Below are 13,457 nucleotides of genomic sequence, written 5' to 3'. Positions count from 1 at the left end.
AAAAAATTGGAGAGAAGTCTTTCAAGCACTTATAAAGAAATTTTTCCATCAAGAGACACAATGCAGAGTTGATTTTTATTTTTATTTAAAAAAAAAAAAAAAAAAAAGGAAAGAAAAACCATACCCAAAAGAGCCCTGAAGCTTTTTGCGAGATCAAGATAACTCAATCTGAATTGAGAAATCACATTGTGCCATATTTGCAGTCAGGTAGACAGAAAGCTAAAATGACACAAACCCCAAAATCAATTCTAAACCTACCTATCCTGAAATACCATTAAGCAAGCACAGCTTTTTGATTTCTAAGGAGAAGATTTAAATTTTTTTCCAGGATTATTTTTATCTTGACACTTGCCAGTCTTACTAAATTGACAGATGATTTTACAGTCTGCAGAAGAACCGTATCCCAAGGGCAGATATCTATAAAGGATGTCTCCTGACAAGTCATGCCTATCTGCATGGTTAGTACTGGATTTTTATATGTAACCTACTTCTAGCAGCCTTGCATCCTAATTACAAAGGACTACTAAACATCACTTACTATGTCTAAGAGTGCCTGCAAATTATATGGACCTACTGAAGTAGTCACTGTTGTAGAACATAAGTCCTCCCTTACGCATGCAATTCTTTAGTTTCATTTTCTAAAAACAGCCTTACAGACAAGGCACAGAACTCTTCATTTTCAAGGCCTTATCATATCTGTGTTATCAGCTAGGTCTGCACTAGCAGCTTCCTTCCTCTCTTTTCAGAAGCACTAAGTTCACCAAAATATATTGGGGAACCAATATACATATGTATATATACATATGGTGTGTATATACAGCAGACACTTGTAATCAACTGTATGGTACCAGCTGGGGAATTAAAGCAGAGATCCGAGATGTCTGTATGAATACATGTTTGTCCATGCCCACAGAAGGGTTATTTACAACACTGAGAGGACAGCTATTGTGAACCTCACAGTGCAGCATATATGCCCATATGATTTTAGAATCAAGTCCAGACGTGTCGTATTTTTAGACATGAATAGATTTCTGTGGAAGAAAATGATATTTTACTCCTGTTGCATAACACAAAAAGGACACAGCTAAAGTAAGTCTTATTTGAGAGGCTGATCTCCATAAAGGTGAACAACTCCAAACCACCCTTAGCATTCTGTGCAGGTCTGATGTTACTTACTCATTTTTTTTCTGCTTAGTGAAAACATCTGTCTTGGACCTCTTGAGGCACACCTAATGAGCCATTATGCTTCCAATTAGACACTAGCCCACCAGGAGCTTGCAACAGCTGATGCTGTTACGGTGCAATATTTCTTCATTGCCTCGCTAATTATACAAAAGTTAAAACTGTAATGAAGTCCAAAATGTACCTGGCTGATTACAGCTGGTTGCAATGTTCTGATGAAGCTTGATGCTTTCAAACACACCAGTTCTCTGAGCCTACAATACTCTGTTGTCCTCTTCCTGAACCCCTACCGCTGGCCAAAGCACTGACCACCTTAGCTTCTGAAGTCTCCAGAACTGGAGCACATCACTGGCACAAGACTAGAACATGCTGCTACCATGCTGTGAGACACCCAGCAACCAAAGGTACAAAGATTTCAGTCTTTTTGCTTAGTCCTTTCAGCTAAGCAAAGAAAAACCCACCAAAAAAAGCCCAAAAAGCTACAGACCTCAGAATTTCAGATTTTTTTTTAAGTGAAAGCTTAACATAGTTACATCTCTATGTTTGTCATTCAGAACGAAACTGGTAAGAACAGAGGAAGGGTACTCCTGAGATGAGAAGTACTGTTCCAGCTCAGCAGCTGCTTAGTACTGAAATAAATATTCTTATTCAGGTATGTCTAAAACGGAATTTTCTCAGAATTTCTGATCTGCGGACAATTTGAAAGATTTGTGTTTGGAGCAGCAAACTCAAATTTCAGGAAGAACACAAAGTCAGACACTGAGAACACTCCCTTGTCAGCAAGCTTTATTGCTAAGGGAAGAAAAACTCAAATGATACTTCTGATAAATCGTGTTGTCCTGCCAGTGATGATTTCTTAATTAGGAATCTGAAAAGAAAAAACTTTAGTCCTGTATGTCATCTCTCAAATATGAGAATGAAAACACATTAACTGAATTAACTCATTTAAACCCAGGTCAAAAATGGACTAGAGTTATGGATTCTTTCTACTCTTCTCGCCTCATCTGTAACCAAGGACTGGTGCCTAATGGTGGACCATCTGCGAACGGGATGGCCCTTACTCCTCCCCACAGAAGAGGACAGGGGCAGGGGAAGGGGGCAGAGCAGTCCCAGGAGCACCCGTCAGGGGAGAGTCTGAAGCTGTAACAAGGAATGGCCTCTGCCTTTAATTCTTAAGTCCAATGCTTGTGGCCTGCGCTGAACTAAAGGCACCAGCCCCCCCTCCCCCACAGATGGGAATGTCCATGAACAAGCTGGACAAAACACACCGACCTGTGTCACCAGAGGGTCTCGTGTGGGTTTCAGAATCTTCTGTAAATGACATTGAGAGATCAGGGTTTCCCCTCCACTCAACCTCTCACCCCAACAACCCCAACGTAAAGCTAGGCCATCTAGTGCTTTGCATGCTGTTAACATGAAGCACAAGCACCCTAAGCGTGCTTTCCCATAGGCTGTTTCATGACTTGAAGTTCTGACTGAATCCTCCTCCCAAAGACATCCCATCTCCTTACAAAACGTTGCCTTCTCCGTCACCCGCTCCCAGCGCCCAGCTGTCCCCTCCGTGCCTTTTGACGGCACCACGAAGCGCCCGGGCAGGCTGGCCGGGCACCAGGCGCCAGCTTTCTCCAGCCGCGTAGATCCTGCGCTCAGGGAAGAGCTGCCACTTTGCAGCAGTCAGTAAGCGGCCTCGGCAAGCTGACAAGTCAGATTTTAATGATTCTTGGAGCTTCCCGACCCAGATCTTGGTCCAAAAAATGAAAACGTTTATAATTGTAAATATGTATGTATGTCCCTGAACCATCTTACTGAGTAACTGTAAGTAACTGGAGGAGTAAACATATACCCGCACTGTAAACAGGGATGTAACAGAGAAACCCACCCCCTTCCGCACCAGCTGAGCCCCAACAGTACCTGCCACGCTGTCAGACACGACGTACACATGAGGTGTCCACAAGGCTCTATCTTCACATCCTTGTCATTCTCGGCACAGATTTTACACAGCTGAAAAGTGGAGCCCATTTCACAGTACAATTCGTACTGCTCCTGTAACAAAAGAGAGTGAAGTGGTTATTTCTTTACTGAGATTTGTACACAGGGTATATCTTTAAGCACCAGTAGCAACAAACATTTCCTCCAAGTCCCTGGTTTTCCAACTGGCTTTACTTAGTAGTGAAGGGAAGTACTCCTACTGATGTATTTAAAAGCCACACTAAGATTACTGAAACACCTTACTTTTTTTTTTTTTGGCTTCTTCAAGCCCATGATATACTACAATAGCTGCTACCAAAAAAGCTTAAAATATCTGTGCCTATTAGCTTTTCCAAAGTCTTCTCACATGTAACTGCTGTACAAGGCATACATCCTGGTCTCGGTTAAGAGAAAGATAAAGAACACAGCTCTAAGTGAGAAATTAAGTGATGAGCGGGGGAAAAAAATGGGCGTTTCCCTTGCTAGGCATGAGTTTGGGACTAACAGAGGTTATCGGGTTGAAAACTGACAAGCAAGAGGGCTTTCGACGCAGCAATGATGCAGCGCGGCAGGATGGTCAGCAGAAGCAAACAACCCTTGTCAAGGCAAGAACGCTCCCCAGGGTGGCACGGTGAGCCACGCACCCAGCAGCCCGGGCTCATTGTCCTTACAGGACTGACACAAAGGTATAAAAAGACCTTCAGGAGGAATAAGTAATAGACAAAACTTGAGTCCAGAATAGTTTTCTAGAATTAGGTATTGTTGGGGAACTAGGAATCAAATGCATTTGTGTCAAAATCAAGCTTTTTGTTTGTTTTCAAAGCTTAAAATAAGTGGAATCCAGGACACAGGAAAGTAAGTAGCTACTGGTGAGTAAAGGGAGGGGAGAGAAGGCTAAACCTGAGAGAAAAGAAAAAAGACAGCTCATATCTGCAGCTGTAGTCAGTACGTACTAAAGATGCTTCTGCATCTTCAGTGGAGCTCTTGCAAAGACTCCATCCGCAGCAGCCCAGCCCTGCAGCCACTTTACACCATCTTTTCTTAGTTCAAGCAGCTCTAGTGACAGCTTTAAACTCCTGCAGTTACGTATTATTTAAGGCAGCGTTCACACAGTTCAGAATCCATAGAATTACCACTAGCACTAAGGGTGCCCTCACAGCTCCCAGTTCAGAAGCAACTGGGTTCCGTCAGCGAATTCAGAATACACCACGACTGGTCTGTGAGGAACAAGGTAAACACTCAGACTGGGTAAGCTGCTTTTCCTTTCCTTGGGGAAAAGTTAAGGATACCGGGATAGAAAAGTGTTCCGTGCAGCACAAATAGCTAACGCCTCTGCATTACTCTCTCGTTGCTATTTTAAGACTGGAGGGGGAAGAGGGAAGTCAGAGAGGTGGCAGGGCTCAAGGCTTTCTTCAGGTAATTGTTTTTAGTCATTCTCTTACTTAGGAAACAGGTATTTTCACAACGGCATTCCTGACAATACCAGTGACGGTAACGGATACTTCTCTTCTACGGCACCTCTGGGGATGGAGCGCACGGAGCGCCCAGAACTGCGGCAGGTTCGGGTCACCCACTCTGCTCGGCAGAAACGGGAGCCCACCTGCCACAGCATGGCTGGGACCTGGTCTGGTGCCTCTTCTTGACTTTCAAGACTTCCAGATGCTTCTGTCAGGAAAAACACTCTACACAGTATACCTGAACCTTCATTTCAGCTACATTTTTAATCAAGCGTTTGTCCTGTGGTGGCTAATTCCTGTTACTTGAGTATCAAACACCTGCAACACTGGTTTATCACATCATCACTTAACAAGACAAACACATCTACATATTCTAATTTTCTTTGCAAAGTGACTCCCTTTAGGCGCTTAATTATTTCTGTTGCTTTTCTCTGATCTTTCTTTCAATTTGCACAATAGACAAAGAAGAAAGGAGAGAGACCCTGGAACTGGTATCTTTGTGATATATGAACTACGCTTTTCCTCCTGGACCTGTGAACGAACTGTACCATTCCTATTCAGGCTTCAAAATTATCATTTGATCTTGATTTCATTTCTGTATTCCCATCTGCTATTAGCAAGGAAACACCAAGCTACAGAAACCTGTAACATAAATATCAGAAAAATCTTTAATAACTGTTATTAGAAATAACATTTCTCACTTGGAAGAGGCTTAGAATAAACAAAATTTTCCAAGCCATGCCATCTGCGTCACAACCAGTGCTAGAGTTCAAACGATTATTATCCTGTTCTTCATCTAAGCCCTTCTATCAACAACATATTTTCACTCCTATGAATTTCTTTCTCGCATTTTAATATAAACTTATTATCACTGCTAGATGAGATACTGAGGGAAGTGGAAATTACGACACAGCTGACAGATTCTGCAACATACCTGTGTGACTTTTATGTGATCGTGTGGCGTGGGTTCACATAATCCTGTCAAATCGGGATTATAACTTCGCCCGTCTGGGAACAGATAGCTGCATCACAAGAAGATTGTTATAAATACCCACATTTCTTTAGCTTTATTAGCTGAACAATACCACTGAAATTTCAAAGGGGCAGAGTAAGTTCCAGTAGACATTAACTAAAATGCACCGTCTTTCCTCAGGCAACTTATTTCCTGGGCGCAACTGAACGCTACATGCCCATCCTGACACATGCTCAAGTCTATTTATAAAAGCCCAGGAAGGATTTTGATATCGCATGCACAGCTACCACCGGAGTGCATCTGAGCTTTGATTAGCAGATAACCTTCTGGAGGTAGCTCAACAGAATATTATTTTACATCTTCATTTCACAGCGAGCTTATACTTGCTTGTGCTCCTAGTGATCTCCCCACTGCGAGCATCACGCTCGGTGACTCTATAGGCTACTGCAAGCAATGGAGCAGAACAGAAAGTTATGAACTTTTGTGTGTATCGTTGTGTATTATGATATATGCAATTTTATATATGTGTCTCATAATATTATATCTGTGTATATTACGACATACATAAATCTGTGTAATTTATGACAAGAATCTACACCCAGAAACGAAGATGCAGACTAGACTTTAAGCAAGAACCAACGGGGGCATTTCGGTCCTGTGGGAAATTAATAATAGATTAAATGACATTAGAGACCCTAAGGTGTTCTATATTCAGATTTATATTACCTCTAACATGGAAAGAGTTTCTTGAAAGTCAGGATGTTGTCACGCTGTGAGTAAACTGTATTTACATAGGGTACAAAATCTTCACTCTGCATTAAATATTCTCAGCTCTAGATTTTTTTTGCTCAGTTTTTGCCTGAAACACCACCACTATAAGGGTGCTTGTTACTACATGTATGAAATCATCATACCTGGGAAAAAAAATAATTACTGCACTGTGCAGGATGGAGAAAAACTGCAAGACTGTAAAGGGTTTCTCAATCCTTTCTTGAGGATTAATCAATTTTCCTTTCCCTCTACCCCCCCTCACCATCATGATCATGTGGATATATCAAAACACTTATCCCAGTGAAAAGGTTCTGACACCAAAACTAGCCAGCCTAGTAAAACTGTACTACTACTCCCTACAAACTTAGATTCTCTTATAATTATAAATCTTGTCAGTAAACTATTAGAACCTGGAGAATGTTCAGGCCGCACAATAAATAAAAAAGCAATTACATAGCTTTCAAATCATTGTCCAGAGTTAGACCCATGAGTAACTGGCAGTAGTAATTGTTCAATAAGCTTAAGTGCATTTGGGACTTTTACTAGGTGGGGTGGGGAGGAATCAATGTCACAGCTGCCCAGTTTTATTTTCTCCTGGAATTTATCTGCTATGAGATATAGCTTTGGTTAACTTTCATTAATTTTGGTTAATGGAATTACCTGGAAACAGGTGTTTTTCAAATGGATAAAAGGGACGGTCCTTAAACTCCAAAGGAATGTTAAACACCACATCCCAGATTCTCTGTGTTTTAAAGATCTTTAATAGCTACCCAGCCAAGCATTAGAAGAACAAGGAAATCGGGATTTTGTACGTATGGTGCCTGTAGGAATTTGCACTTACAATCCTTCCCGGCTGCCATCAATCAGAGCTTGAAAGAGGGGCTTGTTGTGAGGTATGGTCTGCAATATGTTCCCATCGCCGGTCACATACCCGATGGCCCACTGTCCCAGCCGAGTGCAACTCAGCCTGAAAATGTAGCTTGAGAAAGACAGGATGAATAAAAAGTCACCGTTAATCACAGTCCCGCGAAACCAGCGCAGAGCGCAAGGATGGCCTCTGGTAAAGGCGCTGCGTCAGGTCTCTGAAGATTTGGGTCAGATGCCTAATTCTGCCGCGTGTTCTTTGTACAACCTTAAATAAACCTGCATCTTTTACGCTGCCAGTTCCTCGTGGGCAGAAATAAGGTACCAGTAGCACCCTACCCCCAGCTTCTCATTTGCTTGCTTGTTAGTTCTCAAAGCTGCGCATTCCCTGTGGGCAGCCCCAACATGTACATTTAGACATGCCCCAAAACCTGCTCAAGAACAGCGTATTGTATTGTCAAGTGTCCATAGCTACAACATACATTTTGGGTGCATATAAAGGCTAATAACCTGAATGAATGGAAGGGGAAACATAAAACACCTTTAGATGCAACAGAAATGCGAACGACAAATAATAAACCCCACTTTACTAGCAACACCAATCTGTGGGCACCCGAGGTGGTGCACAGGACAGAAGAAATATCACTTCTTCAGAAAATACCAGATAATACCAAGCCAACTGGACTTAAACTTAAATACTTCTGTGTGCTGCAGGTGATAGCTGGGAGCATACAGGAGGTAGGCAGGGAGCACAGCAGGAGGAAAAGGAAGATTATAGGCAACGGTATCAGGCATGTTTAGTTTTTCTACAGACTCTGGTCCTTTTCATGTCAGACACCATCTCATACGCAAAAACCTCACTCAGAGAAGCATCCCACAGTGAAATACCGCAAACTCGATTTTGTATTATAGAGCAGCTTTTCTTAATCACACATCTATAGTTTATTTCATTCCAAACTGTTTAGAATGAGAAATATTAGCCTCCCTGAAGTTTGGCATGGCTCTTAAAACTTCAGTGGGGCCAACCTTACACTGAAGTAGTAACTACTCATTTCAACAGAATCTGGTGATTTCCAGGATGTTTTAGATTAAAGAACCAATTTCACTTCGTATCTCCTCTTTCACACTCAGCATTTCACCTAAGTGACTCAGAAAGTAATTTTCTGGTGTGCAATAGAAAGTTATCTTAAAACTAACTCTCTATTTACATGGAACATAGAGGCAGCTTTGGATAATTCCTCTATTACTTCTTTTTTAGAATCACAGAATCAGAATTAATAATAGAGAAAAAAGCAAGTATAGCAACCACTCTCAAAATCAACCTTGTTATCCGACTGCTGCAGTTCAATGTTACTCTGCTGGAAAAAAACAGATTCTTGTATATATGGACTGGACCAGGCAGGCAACTTAACAACATATCGTTTGCTAAAAATAAAAAAAAAACTAAGTACAGAATACGGGTATAACTGTTGCTAGACTTCTCTAACAAGTTTCAAAATGACATACTTTTACCTACGTACACATGTGACCCCAGAGCAAAGTTAGACAAGGAGACATCAGGGGGAAAGAGCTTCCTAACTGACAGGGATGTTCTTCCAGGACAGCAGAAGTGGCACAAATAGTAAAAGTTCCTTTTGAATAATTCAGTATGCATAGCACCACACAGAAATTATTTAAAAACTCTACATGCCATGATATTTAATCGACAGATTCCTTTTCCAGGTGCAGATTATGGGATACACAATCATTACTGGCAAAGGAAAAAAAAGTATGAACATAAAAGGAACACATAAGCACTGACTAAATTCATAATTAGGTGTGCTACCATGGAAAATGTTAAGATTATTTTTACTTTACTGTTGAGCAGCAATTTAATGCAAATTTTGAAAAGCAATTTATATTTTCAAGTATGCTTTTCCAGAACACATTGCTTATTGTACCTAATTCAGAAGAAGAAAGGAAAAGCAATGTAATTTCAATTTTTTTCCTGTTTATTTGTACACACTTAGACTTTCTTGTGCTAATACAGTATTTTTTTGCTACATAGCACTGTAGGAGAATTATGGCATAAAAACCAGATCGTGTTTACAAAATTCCTATGTCTTAAAATGTAAAAGGTCAGTGTTTTTTGACTGTGGAGTTCAGAGCTTTAGTAGTAAAAGCTGTTTTTAAAACTACCTTTTGATACCAATAAAATCACAAGTATAAAACCCCCAAATGTACTATGGCTCTGATTCACTCTGTTACCAAAAAGAAAAAGCCAAAGATTCACTCCTTCCATTTTGCAGTGAGCATTAAGTATCACACAGTACAGAAGTATGAACCTAGAGTAAATTATGTAGCTTCTGAGAGAGCAAGTTTATTTGGGAAGCAATAATCAGCACAGCTTCTCACCTCCCAGGCTTAGTGCTGTATTTCTGCAACCTCGCCTTCACTTCATCGTAGGTCAGGAATGCCATATAGCCAGGGTGCGTCACAGCTAAGAAGTTCCAATTCCTTAAGATTGAACCCCACGGCTAAAAAACGAAGACAAACAATTAAACAGATGCAGCCAGGTAGTTACATGTTTCTAATGAAACTCAAGCCAATTTGTCAGGAAGACCTACCGTGGTTTAGCTTCAGCTGAAAAACAAGAACTTGTGGTTAAGGTCTAAACAGTACAAAAGACCATCCTACACACCCTGATTCGCTCCCAGGTTTCCTTCAAAGGGATTACTCCAAGAACATCAAGTATAAATTTTTAGATAAAGATTCTGAAGAACTTGAATTTACAGAATTGCCTGTTTGTAGCTAATGTATTAAACTTTGTGTTTAGTTAGAACCTGGAGAGCACGGCTCCATGATGGCTTAATCAACACACAGTTAAGCCTATTCCTGAGAGGTCCTGGGGCACTTCCATAGGTACCGATAAGTAACATTAACAAATGAAGCCTAACAAAGCCACTAATTTCAGCTGTCATTTCTTTTCTTATTCTCTACTTCTTGATTTCTTCAGTTAGCATAATGGTATTACAACCAGCAAACAATACAAATATTGACTGTACTTCACCACAGTCCTTGCTGACCTGAATAGCAAATGTTCCCGAAAACTCAGCGACACACGCCCAATACACCACCTCTGCGAAGGATGCAGGACAGCCCTTTCTGTACGTGAAGGATGGGTTTGAAGTAGTGGATTCATACAAATATATTAAGTGTTCATTGCCAGCATTCGGAGACACAAAAACCTGCCTCTGAATGGTTTGGAGATTTTTTTTTTTGTGTATTTGTCAAAAGATCAAGGGAGGTGAAGTGAAGCAACAGGAGTGAAGAGGCTGGTGTTCTTGTGTGCCCTGCAAATCCCCTTGACAAGGGCTTCCAAGGGCTGGCAAGGCACGGGGCAAATGCCCGCGTGACATACTTGGGCAGCGCATCCCAACGCTGCTGCTTGAGGTTATGATTCATTTCCCAGGCAAACCCTAACCACTGCTTAAACATGGGTGAACACCCGTCTTAAAATTATTACCTCTTCAAATCAGACACATGAAATACAATAGTAAGGCTTCAGCACAGAGTCCACAAGAAACTTCACGTGTTCAAATTTGTAGAAAAGGGGAAAAAGAAATCAGAATCCTAAACGCATCACTGCACCCTGCCAGCTCCTCTGCGCCCTCACCAGCGGTGGATGCCAGAAGGCTTCACCACACGAAACACTGTGGTTGCTCCAGAGAAAAAAGGGAGTTTGAGGGAGTTGACTCTTCCTCTTTCACCACAGCAACACCGACGCTTCCCTCCCAAAAACACAACGTTCCTTCTCCTGCCGTGTCACTCCAGCGCATGCACGTAAATCAAAGGATGATCCAATGCTCAGTGCTTTGATGTTTTGTTGAACTGCGGGATATAAAGGCTCGCTACAGTACGTTATGAAATAAATTCATGTAGCATGCAAACTCCTTGGTTAATCACAACCGTCAGGCTCCTAGGCTGACAGTGGGCAGCGTCTTCCCCACATGCCTGGACTCTCTACAGAGTGTCACACTACTGCTGAATCTAGAAAATGAGGGGACTGCATGACCGAAAAAATCAAAAGTGCAAGGACTCATAGCTTGCCTTGTGCACACAAACGCAGAGTTTTCAATGTATATATATATACACACACACATTTGTATATATATAAATTTATATAAATTACAAAAGCAGAAACGTCAAATGGGAAAATATCTGTACACTTTCTCTTCTATGGAAATATTTGTGCATAAAAGGATAACTGAAGATGTTAACCAGTGACAGAATGGAGTCCCTTTCCTTCCAAGCATCTACACCTTCTGCCCTGCTCACCTCATCCCTGGCCAGGGAACACAGCGCCCACAGCTGTGCCTGCATGCCGTGGGGAGGCAGGGGGAGCAACCCCCCTTTCACAGGATCTCCGTAAAAACTAGTCTTGCTTTCTGCATCGCTTTAAAGGTAGCTTATCTGTAACACAACCCGCAGTTGGCAAAACAGTACTTTGATTACTTAAGCAATTGGGATTTTCTCTCCGTGGGCGTACACACACATCATTACAGAAGCCATTTAAAAACTAGAGAAGTAAAATGTAACCTCTGGGAGAGGTTCTCAGGGCGAGTTCAGGGCGAGTTCACTCCAACAGTTATGCGGCTATCGCACCCGCTGGTAATCTGTTCGGCAAAAATTCTCCTTCTCGTTCTCAGTTAAATTAAAAGTTAATCCTAACCAGCCTGCTCACCTTACCCGTACCGGTACTGCTGATCCCCCTTCTCCAGCACCAGGCTCTGTAATGAATCAAACCGGCAACAGCCTCACAAAGAAACTAACGCAAATAGATACTCATCAGCTCACAGAAAAAGGAAAATAAATCTCATTTGAGGCTTCTGTCCTGGTATTAATGCAATCTATAGGAGCCCACATAGGGTTGGAACAAACTTACTTCTCAGATCAGTGACTTCTCATTTAATCTTACACTTGATGTACAGATTAAAACAAACAAACAAACAAAACAACAACAAAACCACAAACCCGAACCCTGCTGTTACTGGTAAGCAAAATGCTTAGGGGGAAAAATCCTACAGAAAGGAACTTTAAATAAATGCATTTCATAGGCATGTACGCTGCAGCCAACAGGCCTCGGATATTTTACAGTCCAGTCTGAGATCAAGATTGTGCCCGGTTACTAACCTGAACACCGTATTCGTTAGCCAAACACTGAGCAAAAGGGAGAAACTTTTGGCAGAGTAGAAACTGGTCCCAAGGCAGCAACGTTCGGACAGGAATGCTTGATCCCATCGAGCTCCACACAAAGGGCAAAGGGCAGGGGGATTTTGCTAAAGCAGCATAATGCAGTGATCCATATTCTCTAGTTTATCACTTCAGCAAAGAGAACCCCCAAAGTTCTGTTCAAACCCCCACGACCTGTGCACATTTGAGTAAGTGACCAGTGTCTGTGGTTAAGTTATACAGATCACTTACACTGTAACATTTTCAACTGTGATACAGTTTTGACTCAGAATGGAGATGATCAAAATCAAAACTCCGTAAACTAAAAACTTTAATCATCTCATGCCAAATCTTAGTATCAATTTTGTAACGGCACACTTTCCCATAGCAGCAAACCCAAGAAAGCTAAACAGAGATTATCATGGAAAAGAGACCAAACACACAGCCCAGGCTTTGACAGAAAATTGGTATTTTGAACGTACCTCCAACGGGAAAAAGCACAATCATAGAATCAGTTAGGTTGGAAAAGACCTTTAAGATGGTCGAGTCTAACCGTTAGCTTATCGTTGCCAAGTCTCCCTTGAAACCATGCCCCTAAGTGCTCGATAGCCTTCTCCAGTGAAGATTTTTTTCCTCATATCCAATCTAACCCCACCCCCACCCCCCCCAGTGCAGCTCAAGGCTGTGGCACCAGTTTGTCACTGTACAGGGTAAAGAAAGTAAGTGATCAAATAAATGTCTGTACACCTTAAATGTGCCTATATACAAAAGAAATACCCAAAGTAACAAATTCAGAGTCAATACATCTAATATGGATGCAAACCAGCACAGCCTTCTGTATTGACTAAAATATTCAAGAGTATTCTGTAGAAGGGACACAATGTCAACATAGGCATGTAATATACGTACAAGCTTATTCCAGATAAATACTACTTATTTACAGTAATATAATTAACTCTATTCCCAAAGACAGTCCCTTATTGTAAATAAAGAACAGAGCATTAATGGCAAAAGTACATTCATCAAGAAAA

General features: G+C 41.5%; 1 protein-coding gene across 4 annotated transcripts in view; it reads right to left on the bottom strand.

Moving 5' to 3' along the window:
* Positions 1 to 13,457, bottom strand: part of CBLB (Cbl proto-oncogene B) — a 134,323-nt gene that overhangs the window by 41,613 nt on the left and 79,253 nt on the right. For all 4 annotated transcript variants that reach the window (XM_080375452.1, XM_080375454.1, XM_080375453.1 and 1 more), the window contains exons 6-9: positions 9,610 to 9,731; positions 7,193 to 7,330; positions 5,542 to 5,629; positions 3,094 to 3,225 (exon numbers count right to left, since the gene is read on the bottom strand). In XM_080375452.1, the coding sequence (XP_080231578.1) occupies positions 3,094 to 3,225; positions 5,542 to 5,629; positions 7,193 to 7,330; positions 9,610 to 9,731 (480 nt within the window). The remainder of the gene's footprint in view (positions 1 to 3,093; positions 3,226 to 5,541; positions 5,630 to 7,192; positions 7,331 to 9,609; positions 9,732 to 13,457) is intronic.

This window comes from Falco punctatus, assembly GCF_963210335.1.
Source record: "Falco punctatus genome assembly, chromosome: 2".
Lineage (NCBI taxonomy): Eukaryota > Metazoa > Chordata > Aves > Falconiformes > Falconidae > Falco > Falco punctatus.
Note: the sequence above shows the minus strand (reverse complement) of the source record. Positions and strands in the feature narration are given on the sequence as shown.